The following is a 16,075-nucleotide window of genomic DNA, read 5'->3' as shown; positions in this document are numbered from 1 at the left end:
TTGCCAACCTCCAGGTGGCGGCTAGAGATCCCCTGGGGTTACAGCTGATCCCCAGATGACAGAGATGAGTTCTCCTGGAGAAAATGGCAGTTTCAGAAGGTGGAGTGTAAGGCATTATACCCTGCTGAGGTCCCTCCCCTCTCCAAACCCTGTCCCCCAGGCTCTAACCTCCCCAGAAATGGGGGCAAATGGGGTGTCACCAGCATCATGCTGATGGACTAACATTATTCCCTGTGCACCTGGAAGTGTAGTCAGTGCACCACTGGGTGATGCTGGGGATGCTCTGGCATTCAGGCAGAACTTGTGGTTAAACCATACAGTTTTGCCGAAATGCCAGTATATTCTTGGTGTTGCCCAGCTGTCATTTCTGGGCACACAGAGAATGATGTCACAGTGTGTTTGGGTGGCTGGTGATATCAATACATAGCTGGTGAGGCCTCCTGGCCATTCCAGTAAGTCCCCCAACTGGTTGCCAGGCCCTACCAATCTAACCTGGGCTATCCAGATCAGTAGGGTTGCCAGGTCTTTCTTTGCCCCCAGTGGGAGGTTTTTGGGGTGGAGCCTGAGGAGGGTGGAGTTTGGGGAGGGGAGGGACTTCAATGCCATGGAAGCCAATTGCCAAAGCGGCCATTTTCTCCAGGTGAACTGATCTCTATTGGCTGGATATCAGTTGTAATAGTATTAGCAGGAGATCTCCAGCTAGTACATGGAGGCAGGCAACCCTACAGATCAGAGAGATTTAGGTGCTAGAAAGAGAAAATAGAAACCAGAAAGGGGGTTGGATTAAAAGGATGGAGGCAATGTAGAATGGAACCCCAAAGAGCAGAGGCAGTCTAACCGATGGGCAAGAGGGGCAGTAGCCCTCGCCCCCCTACTGGGGGGGGGGTTGACCACCCATGGCCCTGTTCCCTTTTGAAGGTGAGAAAAGAACAGGCTCTCATCTCTGCCACTCATACCTGTCTTTAGACTGGATGGGAAAAACTAAAGTGCTATCCATGATCATCTGTCCCTCCACCTGCTTTCTCGTCATTTTTCCATTTATGATGGCATTCCTGTTATGTCCTACCATTTTAACGGTTACCTCTAATCCATCCCATTAAGCTATAAAAACTATCTAGAGAACCATCACCATTACAATACTTCCATGAATATGTTCTTTTGTACGTAGTTTTTAAAGCTGTAGTTCCTCAAAACCGTGGCATTCCTAGATTCATGGCAGTATCAAATGAACCCTAATGAAAGAGCCAAGAGCAATAACTCAAACTGAGGTTAGTATGAAATGCCACAACCAGGCCCTTGGGCTTTTATGATGAGGTTGCGTAGGCCAGGAAAATGTCTGTCTGGGATAAATTAGGTTTTATCAAGCTTACTTTGTTCTGAGAGGGGAGGGGGCTGAACTAGCTTATCTTTAGTAAGCTCTGAAGAAATGTATTTTAAAAAGAGATTATCTAGTCCAATTCTTTAGCACCATCTCTTCATTGAGGTGCATTTGTATGGAGTGCATGAAATGGAGGGCTTGATCTGCCACAACTTGATCCTGTCTGAGAGTGCTGCAGTATGCTGTGGCTCTGGCTATAAGCCATATCTTTTTGCCCTTTTGACCACTATCCTGGAGGGCATTCTGTGCATTATGGAAGGGATTTTTTAGTGGGTTTCAGCCATATAGTACATAAGAACATAAGAAAAGCCATGCTGGATCAGACCAAGGTCCATCAAGTCCAGCAGTCTGTTCACACAGTGGCCAACTAGGTGCCTCTATGAAGCCCCCAAACAAGACGACTGCAGCAGCACCGTCCTGCCTGTGTTCCACAGCACCTAATATATCTGGCATGCTCCCCTGATCCTGGAGAGAATAGGTATGCATCATGACTAGTATCCATTGTAACTAGTAGCCATGAATACCCCTCTCCTCCATGAACATGTCCAATAGTGAATTAGAATATCTGTTCCAACTAATTTAGGACCCGTTTAAACATCCCAAGAAGAAAGAAGACCTACTGTCCAATCATTTGAGGTTTGCGTTACTGCAAGTACATGCTTACCAACAGGGTCATACTTGGATTAAACTGATTATGGTTTTGTGTTTGGGTAGTGTGCTCCTCAGCCTCTTCTTTCAGAACTCTGGCATATTCCTTTCTTTTGCTAAATGGCCATGAGTGGGGAAACAGCTGTAGCTCAAGGTCATCCAGTGTAGCTGATGGGCAGTAGGATTCAGGATGGACAAAAGAAATCCTTCTTTACTCAATGGGGTTTAACGCACGGCCAATTTGTCTCGCTTTTGTGCCTTAATAGTAGCGAATCTCCGTGGTCCACATGCACGACCGTCCAAGTGCTGCGCATCGGACCCACCTTAGTAGCGAATTAAGGCAAAAAAAAAAACGGGTTAAGCAATCCCTGTTTTCTAGCGATCTTTTCAGTGCTAAACCGCTACTTTTTAAAAATTTTGCTACATTACTGGAACGCCGGCGTGCGTGTAATCACATGACTAGCCCGCTACTAACCTCCTTTTGTTCAAGGACACGCCCCTTACTGGTCTCCCTCACATAGGCGTAAACTTTGGGGGGGCTCAAGCCCTCGAGCCCCCCCCGAACTTGCGAGGGGGGACTGAGCCCCCACCCCAAGGCAAATGGCAGCTGAAGCACAGTCCTGTCCTACCTTCCTTTTGTATAGGCTGACCCGTTTTTTGTCACATTTCCTGGCCTTTTTAATTAAAATGCCCATTTTGTCCTGTTTTGAATAAGCCCAGCCAGTTTTGTTGCCTCGCCCTCACAACACAGCTTTATTTACACTCAGAAGGAAAAGGCACAACTTTCCAGCTTTGGGTGGAAGCAAAACGTGGTCCGTCAATCTGATCAACGAGTTCCCATCCGCTGTGCTGTTGCGAGCCTCTGAAGCGGCACGCTGAAAAATGTACAAGGCTTTCCTTCCCCTCTCCTCTGGGCTGGCCACCTTGGGATCATCGCAGCTAGTTTCCGGGTGTGGGTGGAAGCAAAGAGGTGAAGTCGGGATGCACTAAAATGAATGACAGGCTAGCCGATTAGAAACAATGGGAGAGGATGCATAGCCTATTGAAGGAGCCTGGATTGCCAATTGCCTTGCATGAGCTCCATTGAAATACATTACAGCACAAACAGAGTTGCAAAGAAAATGTGGAATGGATTTTCCAGAAAGATCTCTAAACCCAGAGCTCTGGGACTGGAATGACAGCCCATGGGACTAGCACAATCCATCCTGTCATCCACACCAGCTTCTACTAGTGAGTTCGTTTGCAATGCCTGTAAACTTCTGAGGTATGCTAGCTTCACCAGATTGCCAGTTTTCTAACATCTCAGCAAAAAAATACCCACATCTTTTTTTCAGTAGCACCAACGCACCTCCCTCACTCTAGTATGCATTCCACTGCCCCACTCCAAAAAGCCATTTTATGCCTGAGAAGATCAATGCTTAACAGGTCGAGACGATGGTATACCGGAACAATGGTGTTCCAAGAAAAAAAGGGGGAGAATCGCCCTTTGATTGGATAACCCCTCAGCCAATCCTTGGGCGATGTCACTCCCCTGCTATCCCGCACTGCGAACTATCCCACATTATATGGTTGGTTCAAACGCACGGGGAGCCTCCAGCAGCTACTTGTTTCAGACTTAATGTGGGATAGGCTGGCGTCATGCGTTTGATTATCCAGACTTAAATATTGTGGGATTAAAATATTGTGAGATAACAGAGGAGCGAACCAGGAACATTCTGCCCATGCGTTAATCCCCAATGAACGATTAAAATGTGGAATATGCTGCCAGAGGATGTAGTGATGGCCATAGGCATAGACTGCTTTAAAAGGGGATTAGACAGATTCATGGGGGATACATCTGTCAGAGGCTGCTTGCCATGATTACTGAAGGTAACCTGCACATTCAGAGGTAGTAAACCTCTGAATACCAATGCCAGGAAGCAACATTGGGGAAGGCCTTGGCCTCTATGACCTATTGTTGACCCTCCAGAGTAAGTGGTTGGCCACTGTATAAAAGAAAGAAGAGGGGAATAAAACCCAACCTAAAAACAGAAGCTGGGTACCCAAGGATGGGTGGAAAGAATCTATCTATCTATCTATCTATCTATCTATCTATCTATCTATCTATCTATCTATCTGTCTGTCTGTCTGTCTGTCTGTCTGTCTGTCTGTCTGTCTGTCTGTCTGTCTGTCTGTGTATAAATACTGTCTATCAACCTAGTAAAGCAGTCACTGCTTTACTAGGTTGATACCTGCACACATAGTATATGAGAGACATATACTAACCAGTATTACAACTAGAACCTATCTGACCAGATGTTTGAGTAATTGGGAATAGATTTTACAACCTATGCACATACCTGGTTGGGTTTGAACTGTTTGTACATGTATTTATTAATTTATTTCTGTAATTGTGTGCAGTCTTAACAAAGGTTTTAATTAACCACTGATGAAGGCCCTATAGGCCGAAACGCATTTGGTATGTGGTCACAGTTATCAACCTCAGGAAATGCCATTGTGCTAGTTTAATGCTTTTAAATAATTTTAACCTTTAGCGCTTCTAATAAATTATATTTTCAGTATATTGTCGAAGGCTTTCATGGTCAGAGTTCATTGGTTCTTGTAGGTTATCCGGGCTGTGTAACCGTGGTCTTGGAATTTTCTTTCCTGACGTTTTGCCAGCAGCTGTGGCAGGCATCTTCATAGTAGTAACACAGTAGTATTACTGTGTATATTTTCAGTATTTATACACAGATATATATATATATATATCCACCCAACCTTGGGTACCCAGCCACTGTGTGAGACAGGATACTGGACTAATGGACCAGTGGTCTGACCTAGCGGGGATCTTCTTATGTTTTTATGCTTTGCATGCATGCATAAGGTCCCACACACCCACCCCTACCATCTTTGCCTAAAAGGGATCTCAGGCAGCAGGTCTAGGGGAAATTTCTTGCTAGGGACTCTGAAAAACCATTGCCAGATAAACAACACTGGACTAGATGGACTGGAGGTCTGACTAGATATAAAACAAATTGATATCTTGGAATGTCACAGAGTGATGAGTATGGTTGACAATAAAGGTTCCAGCATGTGATTTGAAGATCTTGCTGAAGCTAAACAGGTCTGGGTCTGATCAGAGGCTGGATGTTTAGCTCTGCCTTACCTCCAAACTGGAGCATTTTTTGTCATATTGTCCACATGACAGTGTCATGTAATCTTTGCTAGCATGCTTTGGCATGTTCTTTCCAGAAAGATCATAGTCAAAGCAGGTTTACCCGCCATGTGAGTAGGAAGGTACAGATTTTTGAAACTTTCTATCCACATTTCCCTTGGTATTATTTTCCTTCAACATGACACCAGTGGGCTTTCTCTGACTTTTAGTAGTCACTCTATCACTACAGCATCATAAATATTATAATGATATGGTTACTATCAATTAAAATAAAAACCAAAAGCTCTTCTGTCACAAGGGAGAGGGAGGAAGCTGCCAGGGAACCCTGTTGCACACACTGCTTGAGTTCCCATGGATGAAAGGTAGGAAATAAATGCAATAAATATTAAGTAGAAATGAATCCTATATAATATCCTGCTTCAGCAATCAGATGATTTTTCCTTCTCAGGTCACTAATCTAAAACAAACATTTTTCCTTCTTTCTGTGTTTCCTAGGATGCACAATATCTCTATATACCATGTCTCTGTCTTGGAGTTATCTTACATTTTAATAATGACTTGGATTTGTCATTTAATAAAAACCTTCATTCAGAAAACAGATTATTTTTCAACGGGTGGAAATCTCATTTCCTCGGCAGCCTAAGCTGGTATTTGCCTCTTGATCTCTTTCAGTGGCAGATGAAATGCTGCCGATGCGATTCCAGAGTGCCTCATGCATTCAACAGTCACCGGGTGGACAATGTCCTCTCTTCCAATGGACACATGCGGTGGTGGCAGTCCCAGAATGGTAAGCCTCTCTCTTACTCCTCATACCTTCAAGAAGCTGATGCGAGTGTGTTTTAAAACTATGCACAGGAGTGAAAGTAAAACTTCTTACCAGTACTGTCTCTTGGGAGACGGGTATGTTGAAGCAAAAGACAAGAGGCACCACTTGAGAGACTTTCTTACCAGTTCTCTGTAGCAGCATGTATCAGCTTAAGGAGGGCTGATTCACACATTACAAAGTCCTTGTGGCAGTCACATGAACACATGAAGCTGCCTTATACTGAATCAGACCCTTGGTCCATCAAAGTCAGTATTGTCTACTCAGACCGGCAACGGCACTCCAGGGTCTCAGGCAGAGGTCTTCACATCACCTATTTGCCTAGTCCCTTTAACTGGAGATGCCAAGGATTGAACCTGGGACCTTCTGCATGCCAAGCAGATGCTCTACAAACTGAGCCACAGCCCCTCCACAGTCATAAGGCATTTGGATTATGTGTGTGCTGGGAGTTCTGTGCTTCCCAGGCACACAGCGGCCTGATTTGGAACAGGACCACAGCATGCATGGATAATGGTCTTCAGCTCTCTCCCTCCCACCCCACTGCAGTTTTCCTGACTTGAAAGGACCCTAGGGTGCTTGTGGTTCATGTAAGTTTCCCAGTGGAGCTCAGGGTGGTTCTAGATCTGTTCAGGTCAGGAAAAATGGTTTTGGGAGTAGGGGGAGGCTAAAGCCCCTTCTTCATGTGTAGTGCGGTTCTGATCAGAATCAGGCCTTCCTGCACCTGTGAAGCACTGAACTCCCAGCACACATTGTGCGAATTGGCTTTATGACTTTCACAGCTGACTATACATCAGGATATCTTATGATGGGGATGATGGACTAAGAGGGGCAAGGAATAAAAGGGATCCACAAATGGGATGTCAGTTTCAGTGGATCAAACGAAGAAAGAAACAGTATGACCTCACTGATCAGAAGACGCTTTTTACAACTTCCAGGACCTGGTACTATGAAAACTTCTCTTTTCTATTTCTTAGATGTGAATCCTGTCTCTCTCCAACTAGATCTGGATAGAAAGTTTCAACTGAGTAGCATTCTGCTGGACTTCAGGGTATGTGTGTGGCTACTGGGGCAGGGAACAGAGGAAAAATCTGAATCTATAGCTTTCTTAGGGCCCCACCCTTTTTTCCTGACTATGAAAGGAGTAAAGGCATCCATGGCAGAACAGATGCCTCAGGGAAAGGCTCCCCTACATGAAGGAAGATTATAAATCCTGTTTGTCAACCCTCATCCCTAGTTTGTCTTCCATACATAATTCTTTCTGCCCTTGCCAAGGCCAAATGCAGCTGGAAAATGTCCAAAAGAAAATCAATTGTGCACCCCCAAATTGAGCAAGAGTATACACAAATTTTAAAAGCTGCATGCTTTCTGAGGAGATATATCATTTAAATTGTCTAGGGGAGGAAGACCAAGGAGCCCTGTGGCGCAGAGTGTTAAACTGCAGTACTGCGGTCAAAAGCTCTGCTCACGACCGGAGTTCGATCTCGATGGAAGTCGGTTTCAGGTAGCCGGCTCAAGGTTGACTCAGCCTGCCATCCTTCCGAGGTCGGTAAAATGAGTACCCAGCTTGCTGGGGTAAAGGGAAGATGACTGGAGAAGGCACTGGCAAACTACCCCGTAAACAAAGTCTGCCTAGTAAACTTCAGGATGTGACGTCACCCCATGGGTCAGGAATGATCCTGTGCTTGCACAGGGGACCTTTACCTACCTTTACCTTAGGGGAGGAAGAACAGAGACTCATGTGAAATTGTATCTTCCTCTGTTTTGGTTTATCAAGGAGAAACTGCCTTTAGTTCTTTTTCTCCTTGTTTCTCTAGAGCCCTCTGCCAATTGGCATGGTGACTGAAAGATCTACTGACTTTGGCACGAACTGGAAAGTTTATCAGTACTTGTCCACAGATTGTGCCACCTCATTTCCATGGATCTCCAGAGGTCTCCCGCAGACCTGGCAGGATGTCAGGTGTCAGGATATACAGACTCATCACAGACCACCTCAGGGTGGGGGGAAGGTATAGTCCATGTGATACTTACCACCTACAAAAGATGATGTGACAGTAACTTCTGGCGTCTCAAGTAGTTTGTTTTGACAGTACCCACTGTGATGGTAACAGGTGTTCATCTGGCTGGTGGTAGCTGCCCAGAAATCAATTTGAAGGACGAATCAAGCCACTTTAGTTAGTCCTTTCCAGCCTTGTTGGAATTAGGCCACAGAAGGTTTTGTGGGCAGAAGTTCATTTCTTAAAAGAGAATCTGTAACTAAAACTGGCCGTAAGTCCAACATTCTACTCTGGAAGCTCCTTCTCTAATTCAAGAAGAGTGCGAAAAAAACTGTGTTTACTCCTTATTGACAAGATACTCTGCACCTGCTCAGAAGCCGTCTTTTAATGCATTTAACTTGATCCCTTGCATTTGAAAGTGGGTTTGGGGGATATCTCTGTCTTAATGTAAACCTTAGCTGAAAACTATATATGCTATCCTGTTCACAGATTAGAGACAATTGTCTGTAAATCCCAGTTATCATTACTGTTCTATGCTTTGTGCTTTCCTGCATCAACCTCCTCTCTTTGCCTACCTTATATAGTTTGAAATTTCAGTCATAAATTCATTACAAATAATTAAACTGTGGAATTCACTGCTACTGGATGTCATGATGACCATGCATGTAGATGGCTTTAAAAGGGGGTTAGACATTATTCATGGAGGATTGATTCATCAATGGCTACTAGCTATCTTCAGTAAAGGGCAGCAAATCTCTAAACACCTCTATGCCATGTTTGTTGGCCCTCCAGGCCAACTAGTTGGCCACTTTGTGAAACAGTATGCTGGACTAGGTGGACCACCGGTCTAATCCAACGGGCGCTGCTTATCTTATGTTCTCACTGATAGTGTAACCATGCAGTTTCCTAAGTGGGATGTGCCCATTAACTTTTTTCTCCTCTAAGAAGAGACAGAAATACCTGTACTAGCATCCTTTGACCTTAATCATTTCCTCCTCCTTTGTTCTTGTAAGATTGAGTTCAACCTCATTGACCTTACATCTGGGATGAGGACATCTCAAAGCCAGCGTATCAACAGTATGTACATATTTTTGCCAATTATATTTATAGTTGATGGATTACGGGGAGCAGAAATGGATTGGGTGCCCAAGGGGAGGATTCCTTCCAGCAGATATTGAAGTTGTGTCAGCCTTGGCAATAACTTAGGCTTCAGAACCAGATTGTGCTCCTGCTTCTGATTACCTTTGCTTCATATCTTTAAGAAAAATGTGCGCTTGGGGGTGGTGCAGAATGGGGGATGATGTGAGGTATTAGTTATGGGGAAGGATCAGAAGCGAATGTATCAGAAGTGATACAAGCAGGGGACTAATTGATTTTGAGTAACTTTTATAGCTGTGAATGTCAGCATGCCTGTGAGTGGAGCAGATGGCTTGATTAGGGGTTTGCCATGGCAAAATCTGGGATTTTTTAGCACAGAATTCTTCCCATTGGTTGAAATAATATAATGTTGTGTGTGTGTAAAGTGCCTTCAAGTCGCAGCCAACTTATGGCAACCCCTATTGGGGTTTTCATGGCAAGAGACTAACAGAGGTGGCTTGCCAGTGCCTTCCTCTGCACAGCAACCCTGGTATTCCTCGGTGATCTCCCATCCAAATACTAACCAGGGCTGACCCTGCTTAGCTTCTGAGATCTGACGAGATCAGGCTAGCCTGGGCCATCCAGGTCAGGGTATATAATGTTACGCAGATAATATTACCTGTTCTTACCACATGCACAGCTTCTCTGGGAGTAGCTATCAGCATCATTCAGGATTAGCTTTCACAATTCCTTTAGTACGAATCTTGAGAGAACTATCAAGCTAATCTAGTATGTAGGCAGTTTAGGCTGAGAGTGACTGGCTCAAGGTCACTTGTTTAGCTTCTTCGCAGAGTGGGGTTGGTGTAATGTATGCAGTTCGGGAGGCAAGCCTCATGTCGAGCTTGGAGTCTCCCCAGGCTCCTTCGCTTGTGTGTTTCTATTGGAGAATGGGCTACAGCTGCCCAATCATGGTGGCCCTGGGTGGCTGGGTTGGCATATAAACCAGGTTGTTTGCACAGTTCAGCAGTTCAGTTTTAGTTCGTTCAATAAAGCAGTTGTCACTTGAACTCCGTCTCCAGTCTTGTATATCGCCCACGTGTATATTACAGTTGGAACCCAGGTTTTCCCGGTCATAGTCCCAAAGTCTCACAAGTACAGTATTCTGGCTACCTTTTAAATGGGTTTAACTTAATCCCATTTGGTGTCTGTGGAAACTGGGACTCAAATTGCTGTTCTGATGCCAAATGAAGAATTTCTGCACAGTAGTGCTATTGTGTGCACTAAGAAATAAAAATATTTACTGTTTGGAGACAGGGAAGCATTCCTTAAAATAGTTTAGAAACGCTCTGCGGGAGCCAGCTGCTTCAGCAACCCATTTAGAAAGCATTCTGTGTGCAGCAGGGCCTGTTCCTGATCTTTCTGAAAATAGACTTATCTGGATGTGGACAGAGCCCTATTATTTTCTTTTATTTATTGGTGTGCAAAAACGAACCACGTGTTGATACTATCATATCATATTGGTTCTTTGATCTCTCAGCCAAAGGCTCCCGTCTTGCATCTTCTCTTGACCTGTTTGTTCTTCCAGGACCTGTATGTTTTCTCCACCCTCCAATGTTCTCTCTCCCCTGTCTCTGACAGATCTGGCTGATTTCACCAACTTGAGGATCAACTTCACCCACCTGTCCCATCCCCCACACCATGGCTACCGCTTACCCAGTGCTTTCTATGCCTTGACTGAGATGCAGGTGCAAGGGAGCTGCTTCTGTAATGGACATGCTGACCGCTGTCGTGCCCCTGATGCATCTGCTGGAGAACCCAATGCTGTGGTGAGGACAGTGATGGTGCCACATGGCTTTCCAGCTCCCCGCCATAGGTTCTGGTTGACTTGACTTGTTTGTACAGTTCAACTTGACTTGTTTGTACAGTTTACTCCTACAGGTTTGCAATGTCTGAAGCCCAGTGTGCTTTTGGAAAGAGAGTATGTTCCCTATGGAGACTGAAACAATGACACTGTAAATGCAGGAATATTGAAATGCAGTTGTAAACCAACCTTTCTCAACGGCCATCAAACCATTCTAAAGCCTGTTACGAGCACATTTAAAAATGGTCGTTCTGTGTGTCACGCTTGCACAATTTCTGTTTTCTTCTTCTTCTCTTGTTCATGCTAACAGCAAGACAAGAGGTAAAAAGAGCTTTAAGTTAAGCATGGGAATTCAGCTGGCTTCAGCATACCTTGAGGTGGGGCCCCAGGCCCCAGGGATACTGGCAGGGCCCATTTCAACTGACCCCCCACCTGCACACTTCCTCTGCCACCTGCCTGCATGCCCTTCCCTCACCCACCCACTTGCAAGCATTCCGCCTGGCTACCTGGGCTGCCCAGCACCCCCAGGCAAAAGTCTGTGGGTGGTGCAAGCAGCGTTTTTTACGGTCACAGCAGTGGCACCCCCAGCCACACATGCTGCCCAATGCCAGTGAGGAAAGGGCATGTAGGTGGCTGTGAGCACAGGAGATGGCCAGGGGTCATGACCAGGCAGGGGAAGGGTGCACAGCCAGATGTGGGGTACATGTGTGAGGACAGAAAGAAAGTGAGAATGGGGGTCCTGGTCATGGGCAGGGCCCCTGAGCCCTCTCTGCCCAGGGCCCCTCAATACCTGGAACTGGCCCTGGAATTCACCATCTAGTGTCTAGAGACTGATGGAGGTAAGGCTTAGCCATCTTCTCTGTCTGAGGGGCAAAAATAAACTTGGGCCACCCAGCCTGCTTCAAATTGCATTTCTGAATAACTTTGGGATCAAGGCTCAACATCCCTGGATTTAATCAAGCCCCTGAGCAGCACAATCAGCCCCTTTTCTCCACCTACAAAATCCTTTTCTCCATCTGGGTTTTCCTGACTGCTCTGAGGGACAGGAGGGTAGAAGAGGCAGTGTGTGTGTGTGTGGGGGGAAGAGGTTCAAGAAAGAGAATTATGCACATCCCTTATAATAGATACCCTTTCCTCTTTCTGCATTTACCATGTTTTGAGTTAGTAAGAACAATGGAATAAGGTGCTTGAGGAAGCTTGGAGGGGAGCATGAAGAAGAGAACTCTTTCCCTAGTCCCTCCAGATGAGAAATGGCTTAATAGGGAGCAAGGGAGAAATGCAACTGAAACATGGCAACCTCGCCTTCCTTCCTTCCCTCCACTTCACAGTGTGAAGAGGAAGATGGGAGTATCTTTGGTCAAACCAAGCTTCCAGATTTCTTGTGTGGAGAGGGCTGTACACTCTGCGGAATTCACATATATGCTGGTCACAAAAGTATTGAGCTCTTACTTTTCTGCCATAGTTTAGATAAAGCTGGAGCTTCCCACATTGTTAGCTTGGCATTGTAGTGTTATGCCAAAAATGTAAGAGCCACAACCAGGAAAAAGGGGATTTTAAAAATGCACATGATTTTGTGCAATATTCCGTCATTTAGGCTGTGCTTACTTGTAGTGATCCCGCCAGTATCCTGAGCAATAATTGAAATTCCGGAGATCTACATGGGCATCTACACAAGTGGCTTGCAGATCTTAAGCACTCCAGTTCAATGTCTGTAAGGGCACCTAATAAAAACGTAGAATCACCTTGAATGCATTCTTTGAACAAGTCAGAAGAGAGCTGATCTCTATAGGATCAGGCAGGCAAAGACAAAATGGTAATACTGGTACCCTGCCAGAGGGTAGAGGGCTGAATTACAAACAAAGCTGCCTTCTATTCTAGGTTCACGGGCACTGTGTGTGCCAACACAACACGGCTGGTCCCAACTGTGAACATTGTGCAGCTTTCTTCAATGACCAGCCATGGAGGCCTGCAGAAGACAGCAACCCCAATGAATGCCGCAGTATGTATGCTTGGAAAAAAAAAAAAGGAGGCCAGGAAGGCACTGCGCCGGCATTAGGGCCCCCATGTTGGCATCTGGGCTGCTTACGCCGGCATTAGTGGCGCCAACGCTGACGGGGAGGCCTGGACACTGGTGTCTAGGTGCTGTCGTGGCAGCGCCGCCCCGGAATGCCGATGGGGCCTTCCGCTGGCGTCCAACTGGGGTAAAGGCCCATGCCAGTGTTCCGGGGGCATTCCCAGAGTGGGCTGGGGGCAGGAGCTGCTGTTAGGCAGCTTCCTGTCCCCTTTTGTCCCGGGTATGCCAGCAGTGAGAAGAGCGAGGCTGCCCCTGCTTTTTAACAGGTTCAGCTTCGCTTTTCTCTATGGGGCAAAAAAACCCATTTAAAATTTTAAAAGCCTTTAAAAGGCTTTTTTTGAGTTTTCAGCGCCGGGGAAATGGGTTAGGAGGCACTGCAGCGGCGCCTCCTCCCTACCGTTCCCCCACGCCGAAAGGTCAGCAATGCACTGTAAAAGGATAGAGAACATAGTTCTTAAAGGATCACCTGCTCTCACTGAAATATGTCCACTAGTTAAGATCAGAGTGCCCCTAGCTTTCAACAAAAAGGAGAGCATCTAAGTGATTTAACTGAATTTTAATGAGACCAGCTGCTGTGTGAAGTGTGTAAAGTGCTGTCAAGTTGTAGCTGACTTTATGGTGAACCAGTATAGTTTTCAAGGCAAGAGACGAAAGGAGGTGGTTTGCCATTGCCTGCCTCTGCGATGCAACCCTGGACTTCCTTGGAGGTCTCTCATCAATGTACTAACCAGGGCCGGCCAACCCTGCTTAGCTTCCAAGATCTGAAATTGGGCTCACCTGATTTTATTTGATAGATGTGATTATATTTATATCTGTTAGTTTAAAATATTGACTATGATGATTCTTAATGTTTGTTGCCTTAAGAATTCAATTATTTAAGTGTGCCAGATAGACCTCCCTCCCAAACAAACTAGTATATAAATAAACAGACCTCTCTCTGGTCTTGCTAGACGCTTGCAGTGGGATTTGGTGTACGGGACCAGAGCGCCATCTAGTGGCATGCAGAAAAATATACACCATTGGTTTCCATTGATATGAATACAGACATGGTTTACTTCTCTCCAGGATGCAACTGTAATGGTCATTCCAACAAGTGTTATTTTGACTCAGCCGTGTACCAAGCCAGTGGGGGAGTGAGCGGGGGCGTGTGTGAAGACTGCCAGCACAATACGGCAGGGAGGAACTGTGAGCGCTGCAAGACCTATTTTTTCCGTAACCGGCGGTATGATCTCAGCCACTCTGAAGCCTGTCTCCGTAAGTGTGTGCTTTTGGCATTCTCTTTTCCACCCCGACAAACTTATTTATGTACTTAATTTTGATTTGTTTCAAGTTTGCAGCATGAGTGTTGCCTATAAAAACACAAAACCGTGTTTCAAAAGTTCACGTTCTAAATAACCAAAGATGAAAGGGGCTAAGGGAAGAATACCAGAATATCAAATCCAGTTAAGAGTATACACAGAGAAATGTTCAAGTTAAAAAATAACTAATTTCATGTTATGGTTAACTCTCCCCACCCCCCAGTCCCTGGAAATTTAAGTTTGGTAAGTACCATGACTTTTGTCTAGGCTTGCCAGGCCCCGTAGCTCCACCGGTAGGTGCTTTGTGGGGCCATGGCCAAGGTGCATGATGCGCGCGCGCACCTCTTGTGGCACATGTGTGCACCCCGCATGACAGCACTTTACCATAGAGTTTTAGCCGAGGTTGCCAGAGCATCTATCTGCATCACTTCTGGGTAAACCCGAAAGTGACGCGCGTGCTGTGTGTTCGCACGCGTGCACGCACTGCTCACCGGCCCTCAGCTGGTCGGCGGGCAGCCCGGTGGATCGGCGGGATTTTACCTGCCACCACCGGGCACTTGGCAACCCTACTTCTGTCAGAGATTAGGGCTAGTGTGGTTTCTCTGTAGCTGGGGCAGCTGCTGATAATGCACAACAACAGCGGGGCTTCCACGTGACAGGTTTTCCTGCAGTTTGCCTGTCCCAGTACCTGAGCAATACCTTCCCCAGTGGGGCTATTAAAAACAACAACAACAACAGCATTAGACTCTCATTTTAATGTTGTATTAATATGGGTATCGTGTTTTCTGAATTCCCCGCTTCCGTATTTTTAAGAAGTAAATCTCTGTTTCCTTCTGTTGCAGAGATATAAGGGTAAAGCCAGATCTCTGCAATAAAAGGAATCATAGAGTTGGAAGGGGTCATAGAGGCTATCTAGTCTAATCCTGCTCAATGCAGGATCAGCCTCAAGCATCCCTGACAAGGAGCCAGAGGCTTACTTAAAAAATAAAACAAAAAACAAAAGTTGGGAATTCAAAAAACCTTGTACAGGTATTGGTAAAACTATATTCTAGTGCCATTTTTGTAAAAGCCCCCCCCCCCCCCGGAGTCAGGGGGAGGAAATGGCTGCTGCAGGTGGATGGTTAGGGAAAATGGCTGCCATGTGGGAAGGGAAATCTGAATGTTGCACTTGCATAATAACGTCCAGACTTTATTGTGATCTTTCCCCAAACACTGGAGCAAACCATGTCGGAGAAAGACTGGGAAAAAGCTGGGGAAACCCCAGGAGGTGCACAAATACAACATCATCTGCTGGCCTCCCTATTACCCCCCCCCCGGTTCTGTTATATTATTAATGTCAACGGAGGGGTAACCTACTGCAAATATCCAGCAAATTGAGTTGTGGTTAGGCGCCGTTTGAAATTTTGTAATTCTGTGTTTTTAAGTTTTAATTGGGATTTTATTGTTCTAAATTTAGATTTTTATTATTGATGTATTAATGTTTTTATACGATTACCCGCTCTGAGCCAGCTTCAGCTGGGGAGGGAGGATTATAAATCACAAAATAAATAAATAAATAAATACAATCATGCTGTGAGGAAGCAGGAAAAAATTACTTCCCCACACATTGAACTTTCGGCAGATGATCCATATGGAAATAGCCTATACATAGTGATGCTAGATATTCCTGCCCTATTTTTCTCCAGAAGGGAACTCATATATTTTTATACACCAACTGCTTTCCAGCCAGTTGCTGATATTGTAACTGAACTCACCTTTCTCACTT

General features: G+C 45.5%; 1 protein-coding gene across 1 annotated transcript in view; it reads left to right on the top strand.

Annotated features, from left to right (window-relative positions):
* Positions 1-16,075, top strand: part of LAMB3 (laminin subunit beta 3) — a 74,021-nt gene that overhangs the window by 24,118 nt on the left and 33,828 nt on the right. The window contains exons 4-10 of the mRNA XM_056845387.1: positions 5,856-5,970; positions 6,981-7,054; positions 7,821-8,012; positions 9,014-9,077; positions 10,716-10,903; positions 12,817-12,937; positions 14,078-14,266. Of these exons, the coding sequence (XP_056701365.1) occupies positions 5,856-5,970; positions 6,981-7,054; positions 7,821-8,012; positions 9,014-9,077; positions 10,716-10,903; positions 12,817-12,937; positions 14,078-14,266 (943 nt within the window). The remainder of the gene's footprint in view (positions 1-5,855; positions 5,971-6,980; positions 7,055-7,820; positions 8,013-9,013; positions 9,078-10,715; positions 10,904-12,816; positions 12,938-14,077; positions 14,267-16,075) is intronic.

This window comes from Euleptes europaea, chromosome 2 (assembly GCF_029931775.1).
Source record: "Euleptes europaea isolate rEulEur1 chromosome 2, rEulEur1.hap1, whole genome shotgun sequence".
Classification (NCBI taxonomy): Eukaryota; Metazoa; Chordata; class Lepidosauria; order Squamata; family Sphaerodactylidae; genus Euleptes; species Euleptes europaea.
This window is presented reverse-complemented; position numbering and strand designations above follow the sequence as displayed.